The sequence below is a fragment of the Amblyraja radiata genome, chromosome 3, assembly GCF_010909765.2.
Source record: "Amblyraja radiata isolate CabotCenter1 chromosome 3, sAmbRad1.1.pri, whole genome shotgun sequence".
NCBI classification, from domain to species: domain Eukaryota; kingdom Metazoa; phylum Chordata; class Chondrichthyes; order Rajiformes; family Rajidae; genus Amblyraja; species Amblyraja radiata.
In genome coordinates, this window is record NC_045958.1 from 109,476,054 (window position 1) to 109,503,846 (window position 27,793).

General features: G+C 45.8%; 1 protein-coding gene across 2 annotated transcripts in view; it reads left to right on the plus strand.

Annotated features, from left to right (window-relative positions):
• Positions 1-27,793, plus strand: part of erbin (erbb2 interacting protein) — a 272,967-nt gene that overhangs the window by 127,258 nt on the left and 117,916 nt on the right. For both annotated transcript variants that reach the window (XM_033018574.1, XM_033018575.1), the window contains exon 4: positions 20,985-21,063. In XM_033018574.1, coding sequence (XP_032874465.1) covers positions 20,985-21,063 — 79 coding nt within the window. The remainder of the gene's footprint in view (positions 1-20,984; positions 21,064-27,793) is intronic.

The following is a 27,793-nucleotide window of genomic DNA, read 5'->3' on the forward strand; positions in this document are numbered from 1 at the left end:
CCGAGGTCGGGGCCCATTTGTGGCCTTGCAGCCAGTCTGATGATTTTCAGGGCCCTCTTGCCGTGAAAGATGGAATTCCGGCGTCGGGTGAAACAATTGTATTATGTTTCATTGTATTATGTTCTGGCAAATGGCTGACCTGATTCAATGTTGAAGAAACATTTAAACAGGTACATGGATAGGACAGGTTTAGAGGGATACGGCAGGTGGGACCATTATTATCATTATTATTATTATTTTATTATTAAACTTAATTTCAGACTCAAAGTCCAGACAAGAGACGATATTACATAAAATACATTGCATATAAAAACACCATAAAACACATATAAATGCTCATGTGAGCAGCATAAGCAGTATACAAAACACAATGCATGGTTTAAAATCCAGAATAAAAAGAAAGATCAGTGTCCTGCAATGAGACAACGATACCAGTGTCTCCACAACTGGGATTGGTCGCGTGTAGTGCTAAACGTTATGTTTGATAAGACCAAGATAAATACATTTTCAGAGTCATTAATCCTGCAAATAAATGTATATATATATGATTTCTGAGGATAGCTTCTAAAGTACTGACTCCTTCAGCCACAAACATGTTACCAGCACTACACCATCTAGGTTTCCTTAGCAGTGTTCTCATGGCATCATTATAAACCACCTTTAGTTAGTCTCTGTAGACTTGTGTAGATGGGGCATGTTGTGGGCAAGTTGGACTGAAGGGTCTCTTTCCACACTGTATGACGATGAATCTATGATTCATGCAGGTTTGTTGGTTAATTTTCTTCTGTAAATTATCCCCAGTGTGTAGGATGGTACTAGTGTACGGGATGATCTTTGGTTGTCGTGGGCTGACTGTACCACGAAACCAAAAACGAAATGTTGACATTGCAATTCAAACATGTTTTCACTTCTCATATTCCTTTACCTTAATGCAACGAATGTCGACGAGGTCGATGTTAGCAACGTATAGATGCACAGAATCTCTTGCCCAGAGTGGGGGAATTGAGGACCAGAGGACATAGGTTTAAGGTGCAGGGGGAAAGATTTAATAGGAATCTGAGGGGTAACTTTCTCACACAAAGGGTGGTGGGTGTATGGAATTAGCTGCCAGAGGAGGTAGTTGAGGCTGCGACTATCCCAACGTTTAAGAAACAGCTAGACAGGTGCATGGATAGGGCAGGTTTGGCGGGATATGGACCAAGCGCAGGCAGGTGGGACTAGTGTGGCTGGGACATGTTGGCCGGTGTGGGCGAGTTGGGCCGAAGGGCCTGTTTCCACATGGTATCGTTCTATGACTCTAACAAGGAACTGCAGATGCTGGTTTACAAAAAAAGGACACAAATAGGATCCTAACTGGAAATGTCACCGATCTGTGACCTCCAGAGATGCTGCGTGACCTGCTGCGTTACTCCAGCACTTTGTCTTTTTTCTACTGGTTTTATTGGCTTGCTTTGCTTTGTTTTTATCCAGCATTTCCTCCCATTTCTGATTCGTCTGCATTTTTCTATTGCAGCTGAATAGCATCTAGTTTAGAAACCAAATCTTGTTAACCACAACATAATATCTGTTTCGGATCTGGGTCACAGTCTGAAATCCAGGACGCAACAGATTGTTTTAGATTAGTCTTTCAAATATATTGCATCGAGTATCTGAATTTGGTCATTAAGTAAATGAGAAACAGTTGTGATCCCAGCTCCTTGGCTGCAGGATAACATACTCAGCACAATCATTCCCCCTCGACTCCATTCAAGGACCCAAGCAGTCGTTCCAGGTGCGACAGAGGTTCACCTGCACCTCCTCCAACCTCATCTATTGCATCCGCTGCTCTAGATGTCAGCTGATCTACATCGGTGAGACCAAGCGTAGGCTTGGCGATCGTTTCGCCGAACACCTCCGCTCGGTCCGCATTAACCAACCTGATCTCCCGGTGGCTCAGCACTTCAACTCCCCCTCCCATTCCGTATCCGACCTCTCTGTCCTGGGCCTCCTCCATGGCCAGAGTGAGCAACACCAGAAATTAGAGGAGCAGCACCTCATATTCTGGGCACTTGGGCAGTTTGCATCCCAGTGGCCTGAACATTGGCTTCTCCAATTTCTAGTAGCTCTTGCTGTCTCCTCCCCTTCTCAGCTCTCCCTCAGCCCTCTGGCTCCTGCCCTTCCTTTCTTCTTCCCGCCCCCCCCCCCCCACCCTGCATCAGTCTGAAGAAGGGTTTGGGCCCGAAACGTTGCCTATTTCCTTCGCTCCATAGATGCTGCCGCACCGGCTGAGTTTCTCCAGCACTTATGTCTACCTTCGATTTTCCAGCATCTGCAGTTCCTTCTTGAACACAATTATTCCTCAACAGCCACTAGTCATATTAGAATCCAATACCTTGATTACCGATATCTTCTTGCGAATGAAACATAAATAAACCAAAGGAATAGTCAGATCTCAAGCCGGGTGTTGAGCAGCCAGGTTGTTGTCCCTGTGTCAATGTCTGCCAGGCCCTGAGCTCCATTTGGTGGGTGGTAGAGCGGGCACCCAGAGATGACATGGTTGGCTGTCTGTTGTTCTGCTCCGCATTCACAGGCTGGGCTCTGGCGGAGCCCCCATCTATCTCCACACGCTGGCATTGAAACGCCCAACTCCAGTACCAAGTCTGTTGAGCTTCAGCCATGCACCTCTGGGGAGGTCAGGCCCCTATGATGTTGAACGTAATTTTCATTTCTGTTTAGTTTATTGTCACATGTACCGAGGTACAGTGAAAAGCTTTTATTGCTTGCTAACCAGTCTGCGAAAAGACAATACATGATTACAATCAGGCCATCCACTGTACTGATACAGGATAAAAGAAATAACGTTACAAGATAATGTCTACTTAGCCATTTACAGTTATACAGTGCCCTCCATAATGTTTGGGACAAAGACCCATCATTTATTTATTTGACAATAGACAATAGGTGCAGGAGTAGGCCATTCGGCCCTTCGAGCCAGCACCGCCATTCAATGTGATCATGGCTGATCATCCACAATCAGTACTCCGTTCCTGCCTTCTCCCCATATCCCCTGACTCCGCTATTTTTAAGAACCCTATCTAGCTCTCTCTTGAAAGCATCCAGAGAACCTGCCTCCACCGCCCTCTGAGGCAGAGAATTCCACAGACTCACCACTCTCTGTGAGAAAAAGTGTTTCCTCGTCTCCGTTCTCTTTGCCTCTGTACTCCACAATTTGAGATTTATAATAGAAAAAAAAATCACATGTGTTTGAAGTGCACATTGTCAGATTTTAATAAAGGCAATTTTTATACATTTGGGTTTCAGCATGTAGAAATTACAGCAGTGTTTATACATAGTCCCCCCATTTCAGGGCACCATAATGTTTGGGACACAGCAATGTCATGTCCAGTATTTTGTTGCATATCCTTTGCACGCAATGACTGCTTGAAGTCTGCGATACATGGACATCACCAGTTACTGGGTGTCTTCTCTGGCGATGCTCTGCCAGGCCTGTATTGCAGCCATGTTTAGTTTACGTTGTTTTGGGTGTTAGTCCCCTTCAGTTTTCTCTTCAGCATATAAAAGGCATGCTCAATTGGGTTCAGATCAGGTGATTGACTTGGCCACTCAAGAATTGTCCATTTTTTAGCTTTGGAAAAACTCCTTTGCTGCTTCAGCAGTATGTTTGGGATCATTGTCTTGCTGTAGAATGAACCGCCGGCCAATGAGTTTTGCGGCATTTGTTTGAACTTGAGCAGATAGGATGTGTCTATACACTTCAGAATTCATTATGCTACTACCATCTGCAGTTGTATCATGCATGAAGATAAGCGAGCCAGTACCTTCAGCAGCCATACATGCCCAGGCCATAACACCCCCATCACCGTGTTTCACAGATGAGGTGGTATGCTTTGGATCTTGGGCAGTTCCTTCTCAACTTTGCTCTTGCCAGCACTCTTGATATAAGTTAATCTTCATCTCATCTGTCCACAAGACCTTTTTCCAGAACTGTGGTCGCTCTTTTAAGTACTTCTTGTCAAACTGTAATCTGGCCATCCTATTTTTGCGGATAACCAGTGGTTTGCATCTTGCAGTGTAGCCTCTGTATTTCTGTTCATTAAGTCTTCTGCGGACAGTGGTCATTGACAAATCCGCACCTGACTCCTGAAGAGTGTTTCTGATCTGTCAGACAGGTGTTTGGGGATTTTTCTTTATTATAGAGAGAATTCTTCTGTCATCAGCTGTGGAGGTCTTCTTTGGCCTGCCAGTCCCTTTGCGATTAGTAAGCTCACAAGTGTTCTCTTTCATCTTAATGATATTCCAAACAGTTGATTTTGATAAGCCTAAGGTTTGGCTGATGTCTCTAACAGTTTTATTCTTGTTTCTCATCTCATAATGGCTTCTTTGACTTTCATTGGCACAACTTTGATCCTCAACGGTTTGGCGCTGTAGATACATTGTAAGGGAATAACGTTTAGTTCAAGGTAAATTCAGTAAAGTCCAATCAAGGATAGTCCAAGGGTCACCATTTGGCCCATCAGGTCCATGGCCGCACTGGGCAGAATAGTAGGTACCTCTCTCTCTCTTATTGCCCTGCTAACTTCGACAGGGTTATCTGAACTCAGACAGGTCTGGGGATTCTCTCAACCTATTTGCTTCTGACTTTAAGATTCTTCCAAATATCCCCTCTTTGTCTTTTTAACTGACCTGGTATTATCTCTTTTGGCTTCTTGTCTGGTACACTTGGTGCTTGGAATGCCTTGCTACATTAGGGTGGCACAGTGTCATAAGGTGGCACGTCGTAGCAGTGGTACAGTTGCTGCCTTAAGGTGCCTGACCACAGGTACAATCTCCATCAATCCCGCTACCTCACTTAATGTTGGAACTTAAGGGCCTGTCCCACGAGCATGCGACTTGCATGCGGCAAGCGCGACCAAACCGGAAGCGGGTGCCGCGCGGAGGTCGAGTGATCCCCGTACAGGGCCAGTCCCACCAGCATGCGCCTGCATGCGGCGAGCGCGACCAAACTGGAAGCGGGGGCCGCGCGGAGGTAGAGTGAGTGACGTGAAGTTCAAGCAAAGTCCGCGGGAAGTTCGCGCGTGACGTACGGCGTCAAGACACTGCGCACGCCCGTCGAGGCGGTGCGTACGGCGTCGAGGCGGCTGCGGGCCGGCAGGCCGTTGCCGCGCGGAATTTTTGAACACGGTCAGTTTTTCGGAACCCCGCGCGATGTCGGGTCCAGCTCCGCACAACTCCACACTGCTCCGGCGATCGAAGTGGGACTGGTCCCGCGAGGCCGTACGGCTCAAGCGACCACGTTAGGTCGCGCTTGCCGCATGGAGTCGCATGCTCGTGGGACAGGCCCTTTATTCTTCGTCATTAACTGCATTAACTACATCCCCCGGCAGTCTCTTTCCATACACCCACCACCCTTTGTGGAAAAACAAAGCTACACCTCGGGTACCTATTAAACCACCTCATATTTCCCAGCATTAAATTCTATCAACCGTTCCTCAGCCCACCTGCCCAACCGATCAAGATCCGGCTGCAATTTTTGACAACCAGTCTTAGGTTTAAAAAAAAAAAACGTCATCTTTCTTCAACCTCCGTTCTCCATTTATTGTGGCCTTTTCCACAAATTCCACTCGTTACTACGACTATCTTGTGTCTCGGTCCTAACATCAACCCATCGGGCACCGCTCGTAACAACAGGAGCGTGAAATGGACTTGGAAAATGGTGCAAGAGTGTTTGGAAGGAAAGAATTTCAATGTGCATTTGCATTTCGCACATGTGCCGTTAAAGTGTGTAGTAGGAAGGGACTGCAGATGCTGGTTTCCACCGAAGATAGACACAGAATGCTCATTAGCAACTTGATGTTTGGATTGGAAATCCACTGACATGAGATTGGAAAACATCTTGTGCCCACCTTTGCACAAGTCGTACACACCTGGACAACAGGCACTTTCTGCCCAAGGCCTCCTCCATTGTCAGAGTGAGGCTGAACACAAATTAGAGAAACAGCATCTCATATTTTGCTTGGGCAGCTTACACCCCAGGAGTTTGAATATTGATTTTTCTAACTAACCCCATGCAGTCCCTCTCCATCTCTCCCCTACCCAAGTCACACCAACCTTTCATTCCCACCTAGCAAACAACTAACAATGGCCTGCTTCTTTTATCATCGTCACTTTTTTGCATATCTTTCATTCATTTGTTCTACATCTCTCTACATCATCGTCTATGTCTCTTGTTTCCCTTTCCCCTGACATTCAGTCTCAAGAAGGGTCTCGACCCGAAACGTCACCCATTCCTTCTCTCCAGAGATGCTGCCCGTCCCGCTGAGTTACTCCAAACTTTTGTGACTATCTTCGGTTTAAACCAACATCTGAAGTTCCTTCCTACGCTGCTATTTTTATTCTCAATTTGTGGTGTTTGAATTCAGTTACATTTGAAAGTGTGGCGTTTTAGAACAATCCTTCAACTTGATAGAAAGATAGATTTGTTTAGAAAAGTGTCATTCAATCAAGGATTTTATTGCAATGTCAGTCAAGGAAATGTGTGACTTCCCTTTACTGCACCAATGAATGTACATGCACTTGTATTGCAAGGGCCTGTCCCACTTACGTGATTTTTTTCGGTGACTTGCCGGCACCCGTCGTAGTCGCAGCAGGTCGGCGAAAATTTGGGAGACTACTCACGACCAAATGGACGTCAACACCGCGACATGTCGACACGTGACGCCTGTATGGTCGTGAGTAGTCGCCCAAAGAGTCGTACCTTTATCTGGACGCCGCTGGATTTTCGACATTTTGAAAGTTTTCGGCAATCTGCTGCGACCATGACAGGTTCCGGCAAAACCGCGTAAGTGGGACAGGCTTTTAAAGATCACAATGAACCTTCCTTCGCACCACCGCCACTCCCGTGAAGATCTGTTAAATTCCCGCAAACTTTCACTTTACCACGTGCAATCACATTGCTGTCCCGTTACAGGGATTTGCTCCAGAAATGTCGCCCATTCTCTGCTTTGTGACCAATGTTCACAATACATTATGTGTCAGCACGGTGGAGCAGCGGTAGAGTTGCTGCCTTGCAGCGCCAGAGACCCGGGTTCAATCCAGAATGAGGGTGCTGTCTGTACGGAGTTTGTATGCTTTTCCCGTGACCTGCGTGGGTTTTTCTCCAGGAATTCTGGTTTCCGTCCACCCTCCCAAAGTTTAAATGCTTGTAGGCTAATTGGCTTTGGTGAAATTGTAAATTGTCCCTAGTGAGTGTTGGATAGTGTTAATGTGCGGGGATCGCTGGTCGGCGTGGACTCAGTGGTGTATTTCCGTGCTGTATCTCTAAACTAAACTAAAGCTATTGCCTTCCACACACATGCCATGAAGTCTCATCCTTCCATTTTTGGTTATTTTCACTTCCCTGACTATTGATTCAGCATCCAACCTTGTTATGTTCTGAACACACCCTCCAACTCGTCATAGTCTTTTCAATCTTTCCTCATATGACAGTCCCGCCATCCCAGGGATCAATCTCATGAACCTATGCTGCACTGCCTCAATCTCAAGGATGTCCACTGTGCAGGTACAGCAGGCAGTAAAGAAAGCTAATGGAATGTTGGTCTTCATAACAAGAGGATTTCAGTATAGGAGTAGAGAGGTTCTTCTGCAGTTGTATAGGGCTCTGGTAAGACCACATCTGGAGTATTGTGTACAGTTTTGGTCTCCTAATTTGAGGAAGGACATCCTTGTGATTGAGGCAGTGCAGCGTAGGTTCACGAGATTGATCCCTGGGATGGCGGGACTGTCATATGAGGAAAGATTGAAAAGACTAGGCTTGTATTCACTGGAGTTTAGAAGGATGAGGGGGATCTTATAGAAACATATAAAATTATAAAAGGACTGGACAAGCTAGATGCAGGGAAAAAATTCCCAATGTTGAGCGAGTCCAGAACCAGGAACCACAGTCTTAGAATAAAGGGGAGGCCATTTAAGACTGAGGTGAGAAAAAACGTTTTCACCCAGAGAGTTGTGAATTTGTGGAATTCCCTGCCACAGAGGGCAGTGGAGGCCAAATCACTGGGTGGATTTAAGAGAGAGTTAGATAGAGCTCTAGGGGTTACTGGAATCAAGGGATATTAGGAGAAGGCAGGCACAGGTTATTGATAGGGGACGATCAGCCATGATCACAATGAATGGCGGTGCTGGCTTGAAGGGCCAGTCGCCTCCTCCTGCACCTATTTTCTATGTTTCTATGTATCTCTGTGCTAAACTAAACATCATATAAGGTATAATAATAATTAGTTTCCACCCTTTTGCCACTTGCTCTACATCTTGCAGCAACACACACGGTAACACTGGCCACAGTGACGACATGGGCTCTTTAAACAGGAAGAGTGGTTTTTCAAGGAAACGTACTCAAACGCTAGTCTTTAAATAGCAGCGAGTATCAAAACGGTTTCACCATGATCTTAATCAGATGTGAAATTACCTGCAAACACATTCAAGCCTCGTTGTTTGCTGGGCCTGCCTACATTGGCAGAGTGAGCCCATATACAAGTTGGAGGAACAGCCACTCGTTCTGCCCAGGTAGCTTACAGCCCAATAGTAAGAACGATGAATTCTCCAACTGAGCTATCCACTCTCCTTCCTGTACGCCCCATGCCCACCTGGTGTACACCCATTTAGAAAACATAGAAAATAGGTGCAGCGGTAGGTCATTCGGCCCCTTTGAGTCATTATGATCATGGCTGATCATCCAAAATCAGTACCCCGTTCCTGCTTTCTCCCTATATAACTTGATTCCGTTAGCCCGAAGAGCTATTATCTAACTCTCTCTTGAAAACATCCAGTGAATTGGCCTCCACTGCCTTCTGTGGCAGAGAATCCCACAGATTCATAACTCTCTGGGTGAAACGATTTTTCCTCATCTCAGTCCTAAATGCACCCCCCCCCCCTTATTCTTACACTGTGACTTGGTTCTAGCCAATTAACCTACAAACCTGTACGTCTTTGGAGTGTGGGAGGAAACCGGAGATCTCGGGGAAAACCCGCGCAGGTCACGGGGAGAACGTAGTACAGACAGCACCCATAGTCGGGATCGGACCCTGGGTCTCCGGCGCTGCATTCGCTGTAAGGCAGCAACTCTACCACTGCGCCACCGCGATGGCCCTTTCTAAAACACTCTTGCCTCTCTTATCTATCGTTTCTGTTGGCCTTCTCCACATAAGTAACAAATGTATTTATTCAAGGAGAAGGGTTCACGTCTGCCAAGGAGAATATGCCTTTAAGACGTTTGTGTCCAACATATCCAATTTGATCTGGCTGATCTTTATGCCACATTATCTTTAAGGCTTTGTTCTGACCGAAATTACTGATGTTGACCGTAAAAAGTTGACGCACACCAGAAAATGTCATCTTTCACTGTTTCTGGCACTCTGTAGCACTTAGATTTATCGCTGTTTAGTCTAAAATTCAGCGGTTGTTCCTGTAATGCTTTCTTCACAAAACAATTTCTAGATTTTCCTTCCCTAACTCACCAACTAAATAATATATGTGCTTCACTCTGTTTTATACTCCCTGCAGTTAAGTCTTATTTGCTCCTTCTAAAAGTCCCCATTAAAATTATCTACTTTATTTTCCTATTTTCGTCCTTGTTTCCACTGGACTCCCTCCAGGAGGGAGTCAATTTGCTGACAATCTGTGCAATTAGACCGTTTTCCTAATTCACAAACTTGTAAGTGATATGAGCAGAATTAGGCCATACCGCCCATCAAGTTTTCTCCGCCGTTCAATCCATCTCTCTTTGCTAACCCCATTCTCCTGCCATCTCACCATAACCTCTGACACCTGTACTAATCAAGAAACTGTCAATCTGTGCCTTAAAAATATCCACAGCCTTCTGCGGTGAATAATTGCACAGATTCACCACCCTCTGAATAAAGAAACTCCTCCTCATCTCCTTTCTAAAGGTACGCCCTTTAATTCTGAGGCTATGACCTCTGGTCCTAGACTCTCCCACTAGCGGAGACATTCTCTTCACATCCACATTAGATCCCTCTATCAGTCCTCTTAAAAAAAAAAAAAACCTCCTCACTGTTTTCTTTCATTGCAATAGGATTTGAGTTTAGGAGCAAGGAGGTCCTACTGGCAGTTGTACATGGGCCCTGGCGAGACCACATCTGGAGGATTGTTTGCAATTTTGGTTTCCTAATTTAAGGAAGGACATTATTGCTATAGAGTGAGTGCAGCATAGGTTCACCAGGTTATGTTCTGGGGTGGCGGGACTGACATATCATGAAAGAATGGGTCAAATGGGCATATTCACTGGAATTTAGAAAGATGAGAGGGGATCATAGGAAAACATTAAATTCTTAATGGATTGGACAGGCTAGATGCAGGAAAAATGTTCCTGATTTTGGGGGAGTCCAGAACTAGGGGGGTCACAGTTTAAGAATAAGGGGTAGGCCATTTAGGATTGAGATGAGGAAAACCTTTTTCGCCCAGAGAGTTGTGAATCTGTAGAATTCTCTGCCGGAGAAGGCAGTGGAGGCCAAGTTACTGGATGTTTTCAAGAGAGAGTTAGATTTAGCTCTTAGGGCTAAAGGTAACAAGGGATATGGGGAAAAAGCAGGAACGGGGTACTGATTGTGGGTGATCAGCCATGATCATATTGAATGGCGGTGCTGGCTCGAAGGGCTGAATGGCCTACTCCTGCACCTACATCTTTTTTTTTCTTCCCCTGTTTGTATTGGCCTCGCTCCATGAAGAGCGTTGGCTGGCAATTTGTGTAATTAGACTGTGTTTTCCGAGTCTGCTTGACTATAAGTGTATTAAACCTGATCCCGCCCATGAGTGTATCCTTGTCTGAACTGTGTTCTTTGGTTGTTATTAATGCCAGCGAGCAGGCAGAACCTGGGATCTTGCCAGTGTTTATACTCCCTAATGTGGAGGCCATTGATGAATGTTTGGTTTAGTTGAGAGATACAGCGCGGAAACAGGCCCTTCGGCCCACCGAATCCATGCCGACCAGAGATCCCCGCACATTAACACTATCCTACACACACTAGGGACAATTTACAATTTAACCTGCAATCCTATACGTCGTAGAGTCATAGAGTAATACAGTGTGGAAACAGGCCCTTCGGCCCAACTCACCCACAATGTCCCAGCTACCCTAGTCCCACCTGCCTGCACTTGGTCCATAACCCTCCAAACCTGTCCTATCCATGTATCTGTCCAACTGTTTCTTAAACAATGGGATAGTCCCAGCCTCAACTACCTCCTCTGGCAGCTTGTCCCATACACCCACCACTCGCTGTGTGAAAAGTTTACCCCTCAGCTTCCTATTAAATCTTTTCCCCTTCACCTTGAACCTATGTCCTCTGGTCCTCGATTCCCCTACTCTGGGTAAAAGACTCTGTGTATCTACCCGATCTATTCCTCTCATGATTTTGGAGTGTGGGATTAAACCCACACAGGTCGAGGAGAGAATGTAGATATTCCACACAGACAGCACCCATTGTGAGGATTAAACCAGGTCTGTGGCGCTGTAAGGCAGCAACTCTACCGCTGCACAACAGTCCCACCCTGAAAGCTTCTCTACCTTGAACAACCCTCTCTGCACTAACTTAATACAGAAGCTTCGATTTGCTTGTTATTGCTTGCTGTTCTTCCTTGCTGTAGGTTCAAAAAACAAAAGCGCAGTTGCAGGTGAGAAGGTATTGTTTATAAAGATAACAGTTAAGGGCCTGTCCCACTTACGGGATTTTTTCGGCGACTGCCGGCACCCGTCATAGTCGCAGCAGACGGCCGAATATTTTCAACATGTTGAAAATCCAGCTGCGACCAGAAAGACGCTACGACTCTTTGGGCGACTACTCACGACCATACACGCCAGGGTGTCGCCTGTATGGTCGTGAGTCGTCTCCTCAGTCGCCCAAAAAGTCGTAGCGTCTTTCTGGTCGCCGCTGAAGTTTCAACATTGAACATTTTCGGCGATCTGCAACGACCTATGACGGGTGCCGGCAGTCGTTCGAAAAAATCGCGTAAGTGTGACAGGCCCATTAGGGCGTCAACGGTGATGGGGGAAGAGAATGGGCTGGAGAGGCGAAGATAGATCCGCCATGATTGAATGGCGGAGTGGACTTGATGGGCCGAATGGCCTAATTCTGCTCCCAGAACTGATGAGCACAGCTTTGGTTAACTCTGGATCGGGCAGCATCTCTGGAGGACATGGATAGGTGACGTTTCAGGTCGGGACCCTTCTTCAATCTGATTGCAGTAAGGGGCGGAGGAGGGGGAAGAGAGCTGGAAAATGGATAGGGGCAGGCCGAAGCCTGGCGAGTGAAAGGTGGATACAGGTGAGTGAGGAGAGTGGCTTGGCAGATGGGTGGAGAAAGGCGAGAAACAAAAGGGTGTCGGGTAAAACGAGAAGAAGAGTGAAATGCAGTCAAGAGGGATATAAATGGAGGGGGGGGGGGAGGATAATGGGAAAATTGGGTGCACACCAGGTTTGCTAAAGGAAAGGTGAAAGTACTGGAGTAACTCCACAAGCCAGGCATCATCTCTGGGGAACATGGATGAGCAACATTTTGGGTTGGGACCTGTCCTCTGACGTAAAAATAGTTGGTGTAGGAAGGAACTGCAGATGCGATATGATATGATTGAACTTTATTTATCCCAGGGGGGAAATTGATTTGCCAACAGTCATAAAAACACACAAACTGGTTTACACTGAAGATTGAAACATAGAAACAGCTGCAGGAGTAGGCCATTCGACAAAATCAGTATATCCTTCTGGCTTTTTCCCCCATATCCCTTGTTTCTGTTAGCCCTAGGAGCTAAATTTAACTCTCTCTTGCAAACATCCAGTGAATTGGCCTCCACTGCCATCTGCGGCAGAGAATTCCACACATTCAGAACTCTCTGTGTGAAAACGTTTTTCCTCATCTCAGTCCTAAATGGCCTATCCCTGGTTCTGGACTCCCCCAACATTGGGAAACAATTTCCTGCATCTAGCTCAAAGTGCTGGCATGCCAGCTAGTCAGGTTTGAGGTGTTTAGTTTAGAGATTTAGCACAGAAACAGGCCCTTCGACCCACCGAGTCCACGCTGACCAGCGATCCCCACACATTAACATTATCCTCTGTGTGTCACGGGGAGAACATACAAACTCCATACAGACGGGATGGAACCCGGGTCTCTGGCGCTGCATTCGCTGTAAGGCAGCAACTGTGCCACCGTGCCATATGTAAAGAAGAATTTAACTGAAGCAAGAGAGGCAGCTGCAACCTTTCCTGGGTCATTGATACCCCCAACATATGTAAAAATAGTTGGTTTAGAATCCTTGCAGTAGGTAGATTGGGTGTTCAAAAAGGCTTTTGGCACAATGGCCGCCGTCTAATGAGTATAGATGTTGGGAGGTCATGTTGCAGTTGTATAAGACATTGGTGAGACTGTATTGTGTCCAGTTCTGGGCACCGTGTTATAGGTAAGATATCATCAAGCTGGAAAGGGGACAGAGATGATTTACGAGGATGTTGCCAGGACTCGAGGGTCTGAGCTATAGGGAGAGGTTGAATAGGCTGGGTCTCTTTTCGTTAGAGCGCAGGATGATGAGAGAGGTGTATAAAATCATGAGAGGAATAGATCGGGTGGACGCACAGTCTCTTGCCCAGAGTCAGTGAATCGAGGACCAGAGGACATAGGTTTAAGGTGAAGGGGGATAAGATTTAATGGTAATCTTTTCACACAAAGGGCGGTGGGTGTATGGAACAAGCTGCTGGAGGAGATAGTTGAGGCAGGGACCATCCCAGCATTTGAGAAATAGACAGGTGCATGGATAGGACAGGTTTGTTGGGATATGGACCAAATGCGGGCAGGCGGGACTAGCTGGGACATGTTGAGCTGAAGGACCTGTTTCCACACTGTATCACTCTGACTCCACGTAATCATGCTACTGTTCACAGTTAGGGTTAGTAGTCTGCTCAGGGCTGCAACAACAGCCATGCTCTGAGTCTCTTCAAATAGAAAACTAATATTGGGGAGAAAAATTTAGGTCATCTGCAAACTGATCTTGAGTAACTTAATTAATTTAGAAGAAGTACGTGAACATTAATGCTTTATTTAAATTATATAAAGCATTCAGATTACAATTAAAAGTTTTGCCTACAAATTTACATTAAATTTGCTTGTTTCTTAATGTACTTCTCGACTAAATTCTCTTGATATTTCCTGGTGATACTCTTGTATAATGTTTTGTCAAAACCTTTGCATAAACACCGCAATACTACGTGAAAGGCAGCCATCCATAGAAAAGTACAGCGTAGGAATACAGGGGCGCTGTTTGTGTGGAGTTTGTACGTTCTCCCTGTGACCGCATCTGTTTTCTCCAGGGTGCTCCTGTTTCCTTCCACATGCCAAAGACATGCAGATTTGTCGGTTGTGCGGGAAAGAACTGCAGATGCTGGTTTAAGTCAACGATAGACACAAAATGCTGGAGTAACTCTAGAGGGACAGGCAGCATCTCTGGAGGGAAGGAATGGGTGACGTTTCTGAAGAAGGGTCTCGGCCCGAAACGTCACTAGTTCCTTTTCTCCAAAGATGCTGCCTGACCCGCTGAGTTCCTCCAGTGTTTTATGTCAATCAGATTTGTCGATTAATTGGCTTTAGTAAATTGTCCGTAGTGTGTAGGATGCAGAAGTGGGATAAAGGGCCTAATTCACGACCTTTTTTACACGTGGACATTTTTCATCATGCTAGAAAAAACGCCCCGACCTACTTGCTGCCACGAGTACCTACGACTAGCATCACAGCCTACCTACGCCTCCTACGACCTCGTTGCGACCATGCTGCGAGTATGAGTCAAGGGCAAACTCGGCAGAGGTGGTGAATTAGGTCGTGAAAGTGGGACAGGGGCTTAACATGGAACTAGTGCATGGGTGATCGATGGTTGGCGTAGACTTGGTGACTCAAAGAGCCTCTTTACACCTGCATCTCGTTTATTGGGGAAAATAACACAATGTTCTTACCGAACAAGATGCCAAGCTAATCTAATCGATTGAACATAATTTCCAAAGGATTGATACCCAGAGAATGGGGGAAATTATAGTTTAGCTTAGTTTAGAGATACAGCACGGAATCAGGCCCTTCGACCCACTGAATCCACGTCGGCCAGCGATCAAACCCGCACACTAAAGGGCCCGTCCCACTTGGGCGTCATTTGCGCGTCACACAGATGGCGCGCCAAGATTTTGAACATCCCAAAATCCTGGGGCGCCGTGCACGACCGGCGCATCACTGCCTATGTCACCACGCACCGTGCGCGCATCACGTTGTGCGTCGTGACGCGTAAATTATGTCGCGTAAATGACACGCAAATTACGCCTAAACGGGGACAGGCCCTGAAAACTATCGTGCACACAACGGACAATTTCCAATGAACCTACAAACCTTTGGAGTGTGGGACGAAAACGGAGCAGCTGGAGAAAAAACCCACGCGGGCACGGAGACCGTACAGTCTCCGTACAGACAGCACCCGTAGTCAGGATCGAACCCGGGTCTCTTGCGCTGTAAGGCAGCAAATCTACCGCTGCACCAACCGAGTTGGTTTCCAGTGAATCTCCGAATAACATTGCAGCATTGTTGCTTGGTACCCGTTTGAAGAACTGAAGCTTTGAATGAATAAGCAGGTCCTTTTATTAGGAAGATCTATTGATATTTCCAAGGCTACTTCATAAATACATAAAAAGAGAAATTATATCCACGATCTTTATTCCACCACAGACGGATTGAAGCAACAGTTCAGCATCTTTGTCTAACTGTTAATTGGATTATATTTTTAAAGCTGTGGTATTATAAGAGTATAATGTCCCCTCTTAAGAAGGAACAGAATGATTAATACACTTCAGGGATTATTATCTGTTGAGCACATGTATCGGACTTGCAATTTAAATTGAAGTGCTGTGCTCATATTTTACATGGACCGGAAGACATAGGAGGAGAGGTAGGCCATTCAGCCCATCAAGTCTATTCCGCCATTCAGTCATGGCTGATCTATTTTTTCCTCTCAACTGCATTCTCCCGCCTTCTCCTCAGAACCATTGACATCTCTACTAATCAAGAACCTAACAATCTCTGCCTTAAAAATACCAAATGTCTTAGCCTCCACTGCCATCCGTGGCAATGAATTACACAGGTCCCCCACACTCTGGCTGGAAATTCCTCCACAAATCCATTTTGAAGGTACATCCTTTTACTCTGAGGTTGTGCCCTCTGGTCCAAGACCCTTCCATTACTTGGAACATCCTCTCCACATCCACATCCACTCTATACAGGCCTTTCATTATTCAGTATGGTTTCAATGAGATCCCCCCCACCTCATCCTTCTAAACTCAGATGGAAACTCTACTCTGCAATTTGTGCCTCTAGTTTGCAACAAGGAATTGGTTGCTTTGCAAATATGTGTTAGAAACATAGAAAATAGGTGCAGGAGTAGGCCATTCGGCCCTTCGAGCCTGCACCGCCATTCAATGTGATCATGGCTGATCATCAACTCAGCACCCTGTACCTGCCTTCTCTCCATACCCCCTGATCCCTTTATCCACAAGGGCCATATCTATCTTCCTCTTAAATATAGCCTATGAACTGGCCTCAACTACCTTCTGTGGCAGAGAATTCCACAGACTCACCACTCTCTGTGTAAAAAATGATTTTCTCATCTCGGTCCTAAAAGACTTCCCCCTTATCCTTAAGCTGTGACCCCTTGTTCTGGACTTCCCCAACATCGGGAATAATCTTTCTGCATCTAGCCTGTCCAACCCCTTAAGAATTTTGTAAGTGTCTATAAGATCCCCCCTCAATCTTCTAAATTCTAGCGGGTACAAGCCGAGTCTATCCAGTCTTTCTTCATATGAAAGTCCTGCCGTCCCAGGAATCAGTCTGGTGAACCTTCTCTGTACTCCCTCTATGGCAAGAATGTCTTTCTTCACATGAACATGTTTCTGGTAGACAAAAATGCTGGAGAAACTCAGCGGGTGAGGCAGCATCTATGGAGCGAAGGAAATAGGCAAATGGGACAGAGCCTGAACACTGTCGTGCACACAACGGACTAGGGGTGTCATCTGTACGCAGTGTGCACTTTCTTTCTGTGACCGCGTGGGTTTTCTCCAGGTGCTCTGGTTTCCTCACACATTCCAAAGACGTGCTGGTTTGTAGGTTAATTGTCCCTAGTGTCTAGGATAGAACTAGTGTATGGGAGCTTGCTGATTGGCATGGGCTCGATAGGCCAAATGACCTGTTTCCACTCTGTATCTCTAAACTAAATCAGACATGTCCACGATGATGCTTCCTATAAGAGAATCAATCGCTAGCTCCACAATTACATGGTGTCGTTCAACCGTGTGATGGATGGCGGGAAGAAGCTGCTCTTAAACCTGGAGGCACTGGATCTTGGGCTCGTGCCCCACTTTCCCAATGGTAGCAATGAGAGCATGGCCATAGGGCGGTACAGTGGTAGAGTTGCTGCCTTACAGCGCCAGAGACCCGCGGTTCATCCTGACTACGGGCGCTGCCTGTACGGAGTTTGTACATTCTCACCGCGACCTGTGTGGGTTTTCTCCGGGTGCTCCGGTTTCCTCCCAAACTCCAAAGACGTGCAGGTTTGTAGGTTAATTGGCTTCGGTAAACGATTGTAAATTGTCCCTTGTGTATAGGATGGTGTTAATGTGTGGGGATCGCTGGTCGGCGTGGACTCGGTGGGCCAAAAGGCCTGTTTCCGTGCTGGATCTCTAAATGAAACTACAGTCATAATAGCAGTGTTCCATGTAAGGCAATCATCTCTGCATCTTCTCCTGTCCAGCACAAACTTGCTATTTTGTGGTACAAATGCAGCCTTGTCCTAACCAATATTTTATGGTAACTCCCATGCTTTTATCTTAAGTGGCCCAGCGAACAAAATCTATCCATGGTGCAAGTTACCGCCATACCTGTGTTGCCACCTCCAGGGTCCATGGCCTTGTACAACAAGATTCCTCTGTTCCTCAATATTCCATTGGGCCCTTCCATTCACAGTATATGCCACGTTGAAGGCGTAGGAGCAGATTTAGGTCCTTCAGCCCATCGAGTCCACTCTGCCATTCGTAAACTACCAAATACCTCAATGGTGATCCTTGAATTATCCTTAATCGGTCTTTGCTGGCTTTACCTTGCACTAAACGTTATTCCCTTATCATGTATCTGTACACTGTGAATGGCTCGATTGTACTCATGTATTGTCTTTCTGCTGACTGGATCGGACGCAACAAAAGCTTTTCACTGTACCTCGGTACACGTGACAATAAACTAAACTGAAACGGAATTTGATCATGGCTGATCTATCTTTCCCTCGCAACCCCATTCTCCTGCCGTCTCTCCATAACCCCTGACACCCGCACTCATCTAGAACTTGTCAATCTCCGCTTTAAAATAGCCAAGTGCCTTAGCCTCTCCAGTCATCTGTGGCAATGAATTCCATAGATTCACCACCCTCTGGCGAAAGAAATTGCACTTATTAATCTTCCCAAAGTTCATTACCTCTCACTTACCAGAATTAAATTCCATCTGCCATTGCTCAGTCCATTTAACCAACTGATGAATTAGTGTCAATTAACTTTCATCCAAGCCATTATACTGGTTAGCCCAGTTGCTTTTGTACATGTGGTTAAACTTTCAAGTTTAAAGAGACCTCAGCGAGTTTGGAGATCCTCAGATTCCATACCATGGAGGTATGTTGGGTGGAACTGAGAGAACATACCCATGACTTGTGGTTCCTTCACCACATTGTGAGTCTAGCAAGTCCAGCATGTAGAACAGTGCCTAGTTTTAGTTCAGATATATACAGCGCGGAAACAGGCCCTTCGGCCCACCGAATCCTCGTTGCGAGAATGTTGCTGCGACTCGAGGGTCTGGGGTATAGGGAGAGGTTGAGTAGGCTGGGACTCTATGGACTCTTGGAGCGCAGGAGGATGAACCTAAAGAGGTGTATAAAATCAGAATAGATGGGGTAGATGCACAGAGCCTCTTGCCCAAAGTAGGGCAACCGAGAATCAGAGGACATAGGCTTAAGGTAAAGGGGGGGAAGATTTAATGGGAATCTGAGGGGTAACTTTTTCACACAAAGGGTGGTGGGTGTAGGGAACGAGCTGCCAGAGGAGGTAGTTGAGGCTGGGACTATCTCAACGTTTATGAAACAGTTGGACAGGTACATGGATAGGACAGGGTTCGAGGGATATGGGCCAAACACAGGCAGGTTGGACTAATGTAGCTGGGACATTTTAGCCAGTATAGGCAAGTTGGGCTAAAGGGCCTGTTTCCCTGACTATGACCAGCGACCCCTGCACACGATCCTACACACATTAGCAGTATTTATAATTTGACAATAGACAATAGGTGCAGGAGTAGGCCATACGACCCTTCGAGCCAGCACCGCCATTCACTGTGATCATGGCTGATCATCCACAATCAGTACCCCATTCCTGCCTTCTCCTCATATCCCTTGACTGCTATCTTTAAGAGCTCTATCTAACTCTCTCTTGATAGCATTCAAAGAATTGGCCCCCACTGCCTTTTGAGGCAAAGAATTCCACAGATTCACAACTCTCTGGGTGAAAAAGTTTTTCCTCATCTCTGTTCTAAATGGCCTACCCCTTATTCTTGAACTGTAGCCCCTGGTTCTGCACTCCCCCAACATCCGGAACATGTTTCCTGCCTCTTGCGTGTCCAATCCCTTAATAATCTTATTTGTTTCAATAAGATCCCCTCTCATCCTTCTGAATTCCAGTGTACAAGCCCAGTCGCTTCATTCTTTCAACATATGACAGTCCTGTCATCCCGGGAATTAACCTGGTAAACCTTCGCTGCACTCCCTCAATAGCAAGAATGTCCTTCCTCAAATTTGAAGACCAAAACTGCACACAATACTCCAGGTGTGGTCTCACTAGGGCCCTGTACCCAGCCAATTCACCTACAAACCTGTACGTCTTTGGAGTGTGGGAGGAAACCAGAGCTCCTGGAGAAAACCCACGCAGGTCACGGGGAGAACGTACAAACTCTGTGCAGACATCCATAGTCGGGATCGAACCCGGGTCTCTGGCGCTGTGAGGCGACAACTCTACCGCTGCACCACCCAGTGGTGTTGATCAGGGCAAGGTTTTAAATCAACTCCAGTAATGATATTATATGCTCCACTGAGTCATCTTGTGTGTTCCAATTTATTTATGATCAAGATTTTTCAATCGGAATTAATGAAAAGAGAATCTTAAATGATTTGTGCATTGGCTGTGAAATGAGGATGTCGGGTAAAATACCTGTCGTTCTTTCCCATTTCTTCCATGGTTTGAAATGTTGCAGTTGAATAAGATGTGTGTGTGTGTGTTGTGGGTATATTACACACACACACACACACACACACACACACACACACACACACACACACACACACACACACACACACACACACACACACACACACACATATATACACACACACACACAAATATACATATATATACACATGTACACACACACACACACACACACACACACACACACACACACACACACACACACACACACACACACACACACACACACACACAAAATTTCCTTCATGTGTAGGATGTATACATATGTATATTTATGTATATATGTATACAGATACATGTGTGTATATGTGTATATATATGTCTGTGTGAATATATATACATATGTGTGTGTATACGCATCACACACACACACACACACACACACACACACACACACACACACACACACAGATACACAAATACAAATTTAAGTGTGACACTAAACATTATTTCCTCGTTTATTATTATTTACAGTGTACTATGTTTACATATTCTGTTGTGCTGCAGCCAGTAAGAATGTTACTGTTCTGTCTGGGACACATGACAATAAAACACTCTTGACACTTGACTAATAATTGCACATAATTAACAAATCTTCCCTCTCTTTCAGGAATCCAAGAATTTCCAGAAAATATCAAGAACTGCAAGTTCCTTTCTGTGGTTGAGGCCAGTGTGAATCCGATTTCAAAGTAAGTTCCCCCTTGTCTACTCCCCCCTGTATTAATCTCTGTTTGTGTTGGCATTTTATTTGATGCTGGCATGGAATTCTGGCAAAGCTGGCTGATTTGTTTAGCAGTTATTTTAGTTCCTTGCACTCTGCTCCATTTACTTGTCACCTCTTCAAAGCTCTTCCATCCTTGGCACAAAGTTGAAATCTGTGATGTGACGTGAAAATCAAGAGAAATGATATCTTTCCATTGATTTGTATACCATGGTGCTTGCATCATTGGGGTGGCACGGTGGCGCAGCGGTAGAGTTGTTGCCGTACAGCGGCAGAGACCCGGGTTCGTGGAATTCTTGGCCGCAGGAGGGTGTGGAGGCCAAGTCAGTGGATATATTTAAGGCAGAGATAGATTCTTGATTAGTACAGGTGTCAGGGGTTATGGGGAGAATGCTGTTAGGAGGGAGAGATAGATCAACCATGATTGAATGGCGGAATAGAGTGGATGTGCCGAATGGCCTAATTGTACTCCAATTGACCTTATGATTCGATCCTGACTACGGGTGCTGTCTGCACAGAGTTTAGATTTTGACCAGGAGCTCCGGTTTCATCCCTTGTTCCAAGGTTGGTTGGAAGGTTTCGCTAAAAAAATTGTAAATTTTCCTTCATGTGTAGGATGGTGTTGGTGTATAGGAATCGCTGATCGGCGCAGATGTGGTGGGTCGAAGGGCTTGTTTCCCCACTATATCTCTAAAACTAAAAACTAAAACTAAGGTGGTTCTTGACTGTGTAAAACAGGTAAGGGATGAACTGGGCAGACAGGTTTAGCAGCTGAATTGGGATAACTTCAGTTACAAGATGGATAGAAAAATAACAACATTCCAAGGATACGTTCACTAATAAATAAAGGCAATTTATTTTGTTACGTTAGAGTTGATAAAGAAATTATGAAGATAGAAAGTGAATTTGTGGTCATAATATATGAAAAGGAAATATATTGGTTAGTGAATGTTAGTAAGTAAAGAGGTTCTTCTGCAGTTGTATAGGGCTCTGGTAAGACCACATCTGGAGTATTGTGTACAGTTTTGGTCTCCTAATTTGAGGAAGGACATCCTTGTGATTGAGGCAGTGCAGCGTAGGTTCACGAGATTGATCCCTGGGATGGTGGGACTGTCATATGAGGAAAGATTGAAAAGACTAGGTTTGTATTCACTGGAGTTTAGAAGGATGAGGGGATATTTTATAGAAACATATAAAATTATAAAAGGACTGGACAAGCTAGATGCAGGAAAAATGTTCTCAATGTTGGGCGAGTCCAGAACCGGGGGCCACAGTCTTAGAATAAAGGGGAGGCCATTTAAGACTGAGGTGAGAAAAAACGTTTTCACCCAGAGAGTTGTGAATTTGTGGAATTCCCTGCCACAGAGGGCAGTGGAGGCCAAATTACTGGATGGATTTAAGAGAGTTAGATAGAGTTCTAGGGGCTAGTGGAGTCAAGGGATATGGGGAGAAGGCAGGCACGGGTTATTGATTGGGGACGATCAGCCATGATCACAATGAATGGCGGTGCTGGCTCGAAGGGCTGAATGGCCTCCTCCTGCACCTATTTTCTATGTTTCTATGAATGAGGGTATTTTCAAGTATATACTTTAAAAGGAAGGAAAGCAAGAGTTTAATTATTAAGTTTGAACCTGTGATACATTGTTAATATTTTAATGGAGAATAGCTGTTTATGTGTTGGTTAAACTCAATAATTGTGTGTGAGCACCAGAGCCTGTGAAGGATATGAAGGAGTATGGGGTGATTCAGCAGCTTCATAAAGAAAGACAAGTCTCTGGTGAAGTATGTATGAAGGACACAGTAACACAAAATGCCTGAGTAACTCAACGGGCCAGGCAGCATCTCTGGAGAGAAGGAGTGGGCGATGTTTCGGTTCAAGACCCTTCTTCAGACGGAGAGCCAGGGGAGAGGGAGAAATAGAGATATGGAAGGGTAAGGTGTGAAAAGGAGAGATCAAAGGGGACAAAGCGGAGGGTAAATGTAGAATAGATCATTGTTAGCAAGGGGATGGGTGACAACGAAGCATGCAAAGTAAAATTTAATCAGGAGGACAGTCGGACTGGTCAGAGAACCGGGATGGGGGAGGGAGAGAGAGAGAGAGAGAGAAAGAAAGCAAGAGAGTTTGAAGTTAGAGAAGTCAATAGTCACACTGAAGATAGACCCAAAAAGCTGGAGAAACTCAGCGGGAGAGGCAGCATCTCTGGAGAGAAGGAATAGTCATACCATGTGTATGAAGCAACTGCAGATGCAAGTTTGTAATGTTCTCTGTCAGGCCCTGTTGTGACTAGCACAATGAATTCACGTCCGCCATCGTGTAAGATAAGTTTAATCTGCTATGACTGAAACTTCCAGTAGGTCACTTGACCTCAGTCACGAGGCACAGTTACATTTGTCAGCTTCTGCTTTTGGCCTCAATGGGCACTGGCATTTACATTAGATATTACATTACATATACATCACAAATTCCATTCTAATACAATCAATGATAGTACATTACAAATACATCACAAGGTTTGAACCAAAATATAGGCACAAAATGCTGGATCATAGGAAAGGTCTCCCATTCCTTCTCTCCATAAATACTGCCTGTCCCGCTGAGTTGCTCCAGCATTTTGTGTCTATCGATAATCATACCGCTGGGGTGTAAGCTGCCCAAGCGAAATATGCACGAAGCTTGTACACGCTAGAATTTAGAAGATTGAGGGGGGATCTTATAGAAACTTACAAAATTCTTAAGGGGTTGGACAGGCTAGATGCAGGAAGATTATTCCTGATGTTGGGGAAGTCCAGAACTAGGGGTCACAGTTTAAGGACCGAGATGAGAAAATCATTTTTTACACAGGGAGTGGTGAATCTGTGGAATTCTCTGCCACAGAAGATAGTTGAGGCCAGTTCATTGGCTATATTTAAGAGGGAGTTAGATGTGGCCCTTGTGGCTAAAGGGATCAGGGGGTATGGAGAGAAGGCAGGGATGGGATACTGAGTTGGATGATCAGCCATGATCATATCGAATGGCGGTGCAGGCTCGAAGGGCCGAATGGCCTACTCCTGCACCTATTTTCTATGTAATAATAATAATAATAATAATAATAATAATATCTTTTATTGTCATTGCACGTCAGTGCAACGAGATTTAGTATGCAGCTTCCAACCGATGAAAAAGAAAAGTAAAATAAATAAATAAGCTGTGTGTCGTGACCATCCGAGGCAGACAGTCCAGGGGGGGTGGGAGGCACTCAGCAGGGCCGGTTCAGAGCCGCTATAGCTCTGGGAATAAAGCTGTTTCTGAGTCTGGAGGTTCGGGCGTAGAAGGCCTTGTAACGTCTGCCGGAGGGAAGTAGTTCGAACAGTCCGTTACAGGGGTGTGATGAGTCTTTATGGATGCTGAGGGCCTTCCTGAGGCACCGCGTGTGGTAGATGCCCTCCAAGGCTGGTAGCTGTGTCCCAATGATCCTCTGCGCTCTGTGGACGACGCGCTGAAGAGCTGTCCTCTCCGCCTCCATGCAGCTGAGATACCACACAGAGATGCCATACGTTAATATGCTCTCTGTGGTGCAGTGGTAGAAGGTTGTCAGCAGCTGTTGGGGCAGACCAGTCTTTTTTAATGTCCTCAGGAAGAACAGTCGTTGCTGTGCCTTCTTCACCAGTTGGTGGACCATATGAGGTACTCAGAAATGTGAGTGCCCAGAAACTTAAAGCTGGACACTCTCTCCACACTTTCCCCGTAAATGGAGATTGGGGCGTATTCTCCATTATGGGACCTCCTGAAGTCAATAATCAGCTCCTTGGTCTTGGAGGTGTTTAGTGACAAGTTGTTACGTGTGCACCAGTCCGCCAGGTTCTGCACCTCCGCTCTGTATTTTGTTTCATCACCGTTGGTGATCAGCCCAATCACTGTTGTGTCGTCTGCAAACTTCACGATGGTGTTGGTGTTGAATGCAGGAACACAGTCGTGAGTGAAGAGGGAGTAGAGCATGGGGCTTAGTACACAGCCCTGTGGTGTGCCGGTGCTCGGGGTGATAGTGGAGGACAGGTGCGGGCCCAGTCTCACTGCCTGTGGTCGCTCCGTCAGAAAGTTTAGGATCCAATCACTATGTCTATGTTTCTATGAGGTGCTGTTCCTCCAGTTTGTCTTGGCCCTCACTCTGACGGTGGAGGAGGCCCAGGAGATGTTCTTGGTTACTGTTCAGTTCTTGAGATCCCTCAGGATAAAGGAGCTCACAGCCTGCGGGAAGAACTGGCCGATCTCCAAGCATTGGGGGAGACGACCGTATCAGTCTCAGGGCATCTTGCACTAAGGAGCTTGTCTTGAAGCATCTTGTCCTCTACAACAAAATGTTGGAAGACTGCCGGCAGATTTATCTGTACTATCTAACTTCATTGTTCACTGATGCACAACGTGTTTGTCCTTGCCAACTCTGCCTGAGATCCTTCCACCTCTCCTCCTGGGCAACATTCATTCACTTGTTTTCATTACTCTTGCAACTGAAGTGAAAACTTCCTGCTTCGAGTCATCACACGTTCCACAAGTACTGCTCTGCATTATTTTAGATTGGGTTTTCACACGTTGAAATAGAATACGCATATAGACAATAGGTGCAGGAGGAGGTCATTCGGCCCTTCGAGCCTGCACCGCCATTCAGTGTGAGCATCGCTCTGACCCACTCAGTACTTCCAGTGCTATTTTTTGCACAAAATTCCAGCATAACCTGAAGTAACCTGGATTTAAGAGAGAGTTAGATAGAGCTCTAGGGGCTAGTGGAATCAAGGGATATGGGGAGAAGGCAGGCACAGGTTATTGATCGGGGGCGATCAGCCATGATCACAATGAATGGCGGTGCTGGCTCGAAGGGCCAAATGGCCTCCTCCTGCACCTATTTTCTATGTTTCTATGATCATCCACAATCAGTAACCCGTGCCTGCCTTCTCCCCATATCCTTTGACTCCACTAGCCCCTGGAGCTCTATCTAACTCTCTTTTAAATTCATCCAGTGATTTGGCCTCCACTGCCCTCTGTGGCAGGGAATTCCACAAATTCACAACTCTCTGGATGAAAAAGTTTTTACTCATCTCAGTTTTAAATGGCCTCCCCTTTATTCTTAGACTGTGGCCCCTGGTTCTGGACTCGCCCAACATTGGGAACATTTTTCCTGCGTCTAGCTTGCCCAGTCCTTTTATAATTTTATATGTTTCTATAAGATACCCCCTCATCCTTCTAAACTCTAGTGAATACAAGCCCAGCCTTTCCAATCTCTCCTCATATGACAGTCCCGCCATCCCGGGGATTTACCTCGTGAACCTATGCTGCACTGCCTCAATAGCAAGGATGTCCTTCCTCAAATTAGGAGACCAAAACTGCACACGATACTCCAGATGTGGTCTCACCAGGGCACAGTCCAACTGCAGAAGGTCCTCTTTACTCCTATACTCCGAAACTATATATGTTTATATATGTGTGTGTGTTTATGTATAAGTGTGTGTGAGGGTGTGTATATGTGTGTGTATATGTGTGAGTATATGTGTGAGTATATGTGTGGGGGGCTGTGTGCGTGTATATGGAAAAAATTTTCAATCTCTTACCTTGCCGAGCTGCGATTGTTTTCCGGATCGTACCTCCGGTCGCTCTGCGGCCTAACATGGAGCTGGCGGCCTTGCTCGAGACTGACTTTGAGCCCCACCGCGGAGACGTGGACTTACCATCAGAGCCTGTGATCCCTTATGTGGGATCGACGCTCCAACCACAGCCTGCGGATTTCAACATCGAGGAGCTCGCAGTCTCGGGTAGAGACCGATGTCGGGAGCTCCAAGCCACACGAGGTTCGACTAGCCCCGACCCGGGGTCCGATCGCCCGGTGCGGAGGAGCTGAGATTCTCCCCCGATGCGGGAGCTTGATTGCTTCAACGCAGAGGGCTCGACCCCCGGCTACGGGAGCCAAGATCGTCCCGACAACGGAAGGTTCGAGTTCCCAGACCGCGGGAGAACAAAGAAGGGAAGAAGATTGAACTATATTTTGCGTTCCATCACAGTGAGGAATGTGGAGGAGTCACTGTGGTGGATGTTCATGTTAAACATTTATTTGGGTGTCTTGGTGCTCTTTATTGATATGACTGTACGGCAAATCAAATTGCTCGTATGTTGCAAAACATACTTGGCTAATAAAGTACTATTATGATTATATGTGTGTGAGGGTGTGTGTGTATAGGAGTGTGTGTATACATGTGTGTTTGTGTCTGTGTGTGTGTGTGGATGTGTGTGTATGAGGGTGTGTGTGTATACGAGTGTGTGTGTGTATATATATGTGTGTGTATATATGTGTGTTTGTGTATGGGGATGTGCGTGTATGAGGATGTGTGTGTGTGTATGAGGGTGTTTGTGTAGACGAGTGTGTGTATATATATGTGTGTGTGTGTGTGTATATGAGGATGTATGTTTATATATGTATGTGATGGGGTGTCCATATGTGTGTGTATATATGTGTGTGTATGAGGATGTGTGTGTGTTTGAAGATGTATGTGTGTACACGAGTGCGTGTGTGTGTATATATATATATATATATATATGTGTGTGTATGAGGGTGCGTGTGTGTGTATACGTGTGTGTGTGCGTGTGTGTACATATATATGTGTGTGTGTATGAGGATGTATGTGTATATATGTGGTGTCCATATGTGTGTTGTGTGTATGTGCCTGTGTACATG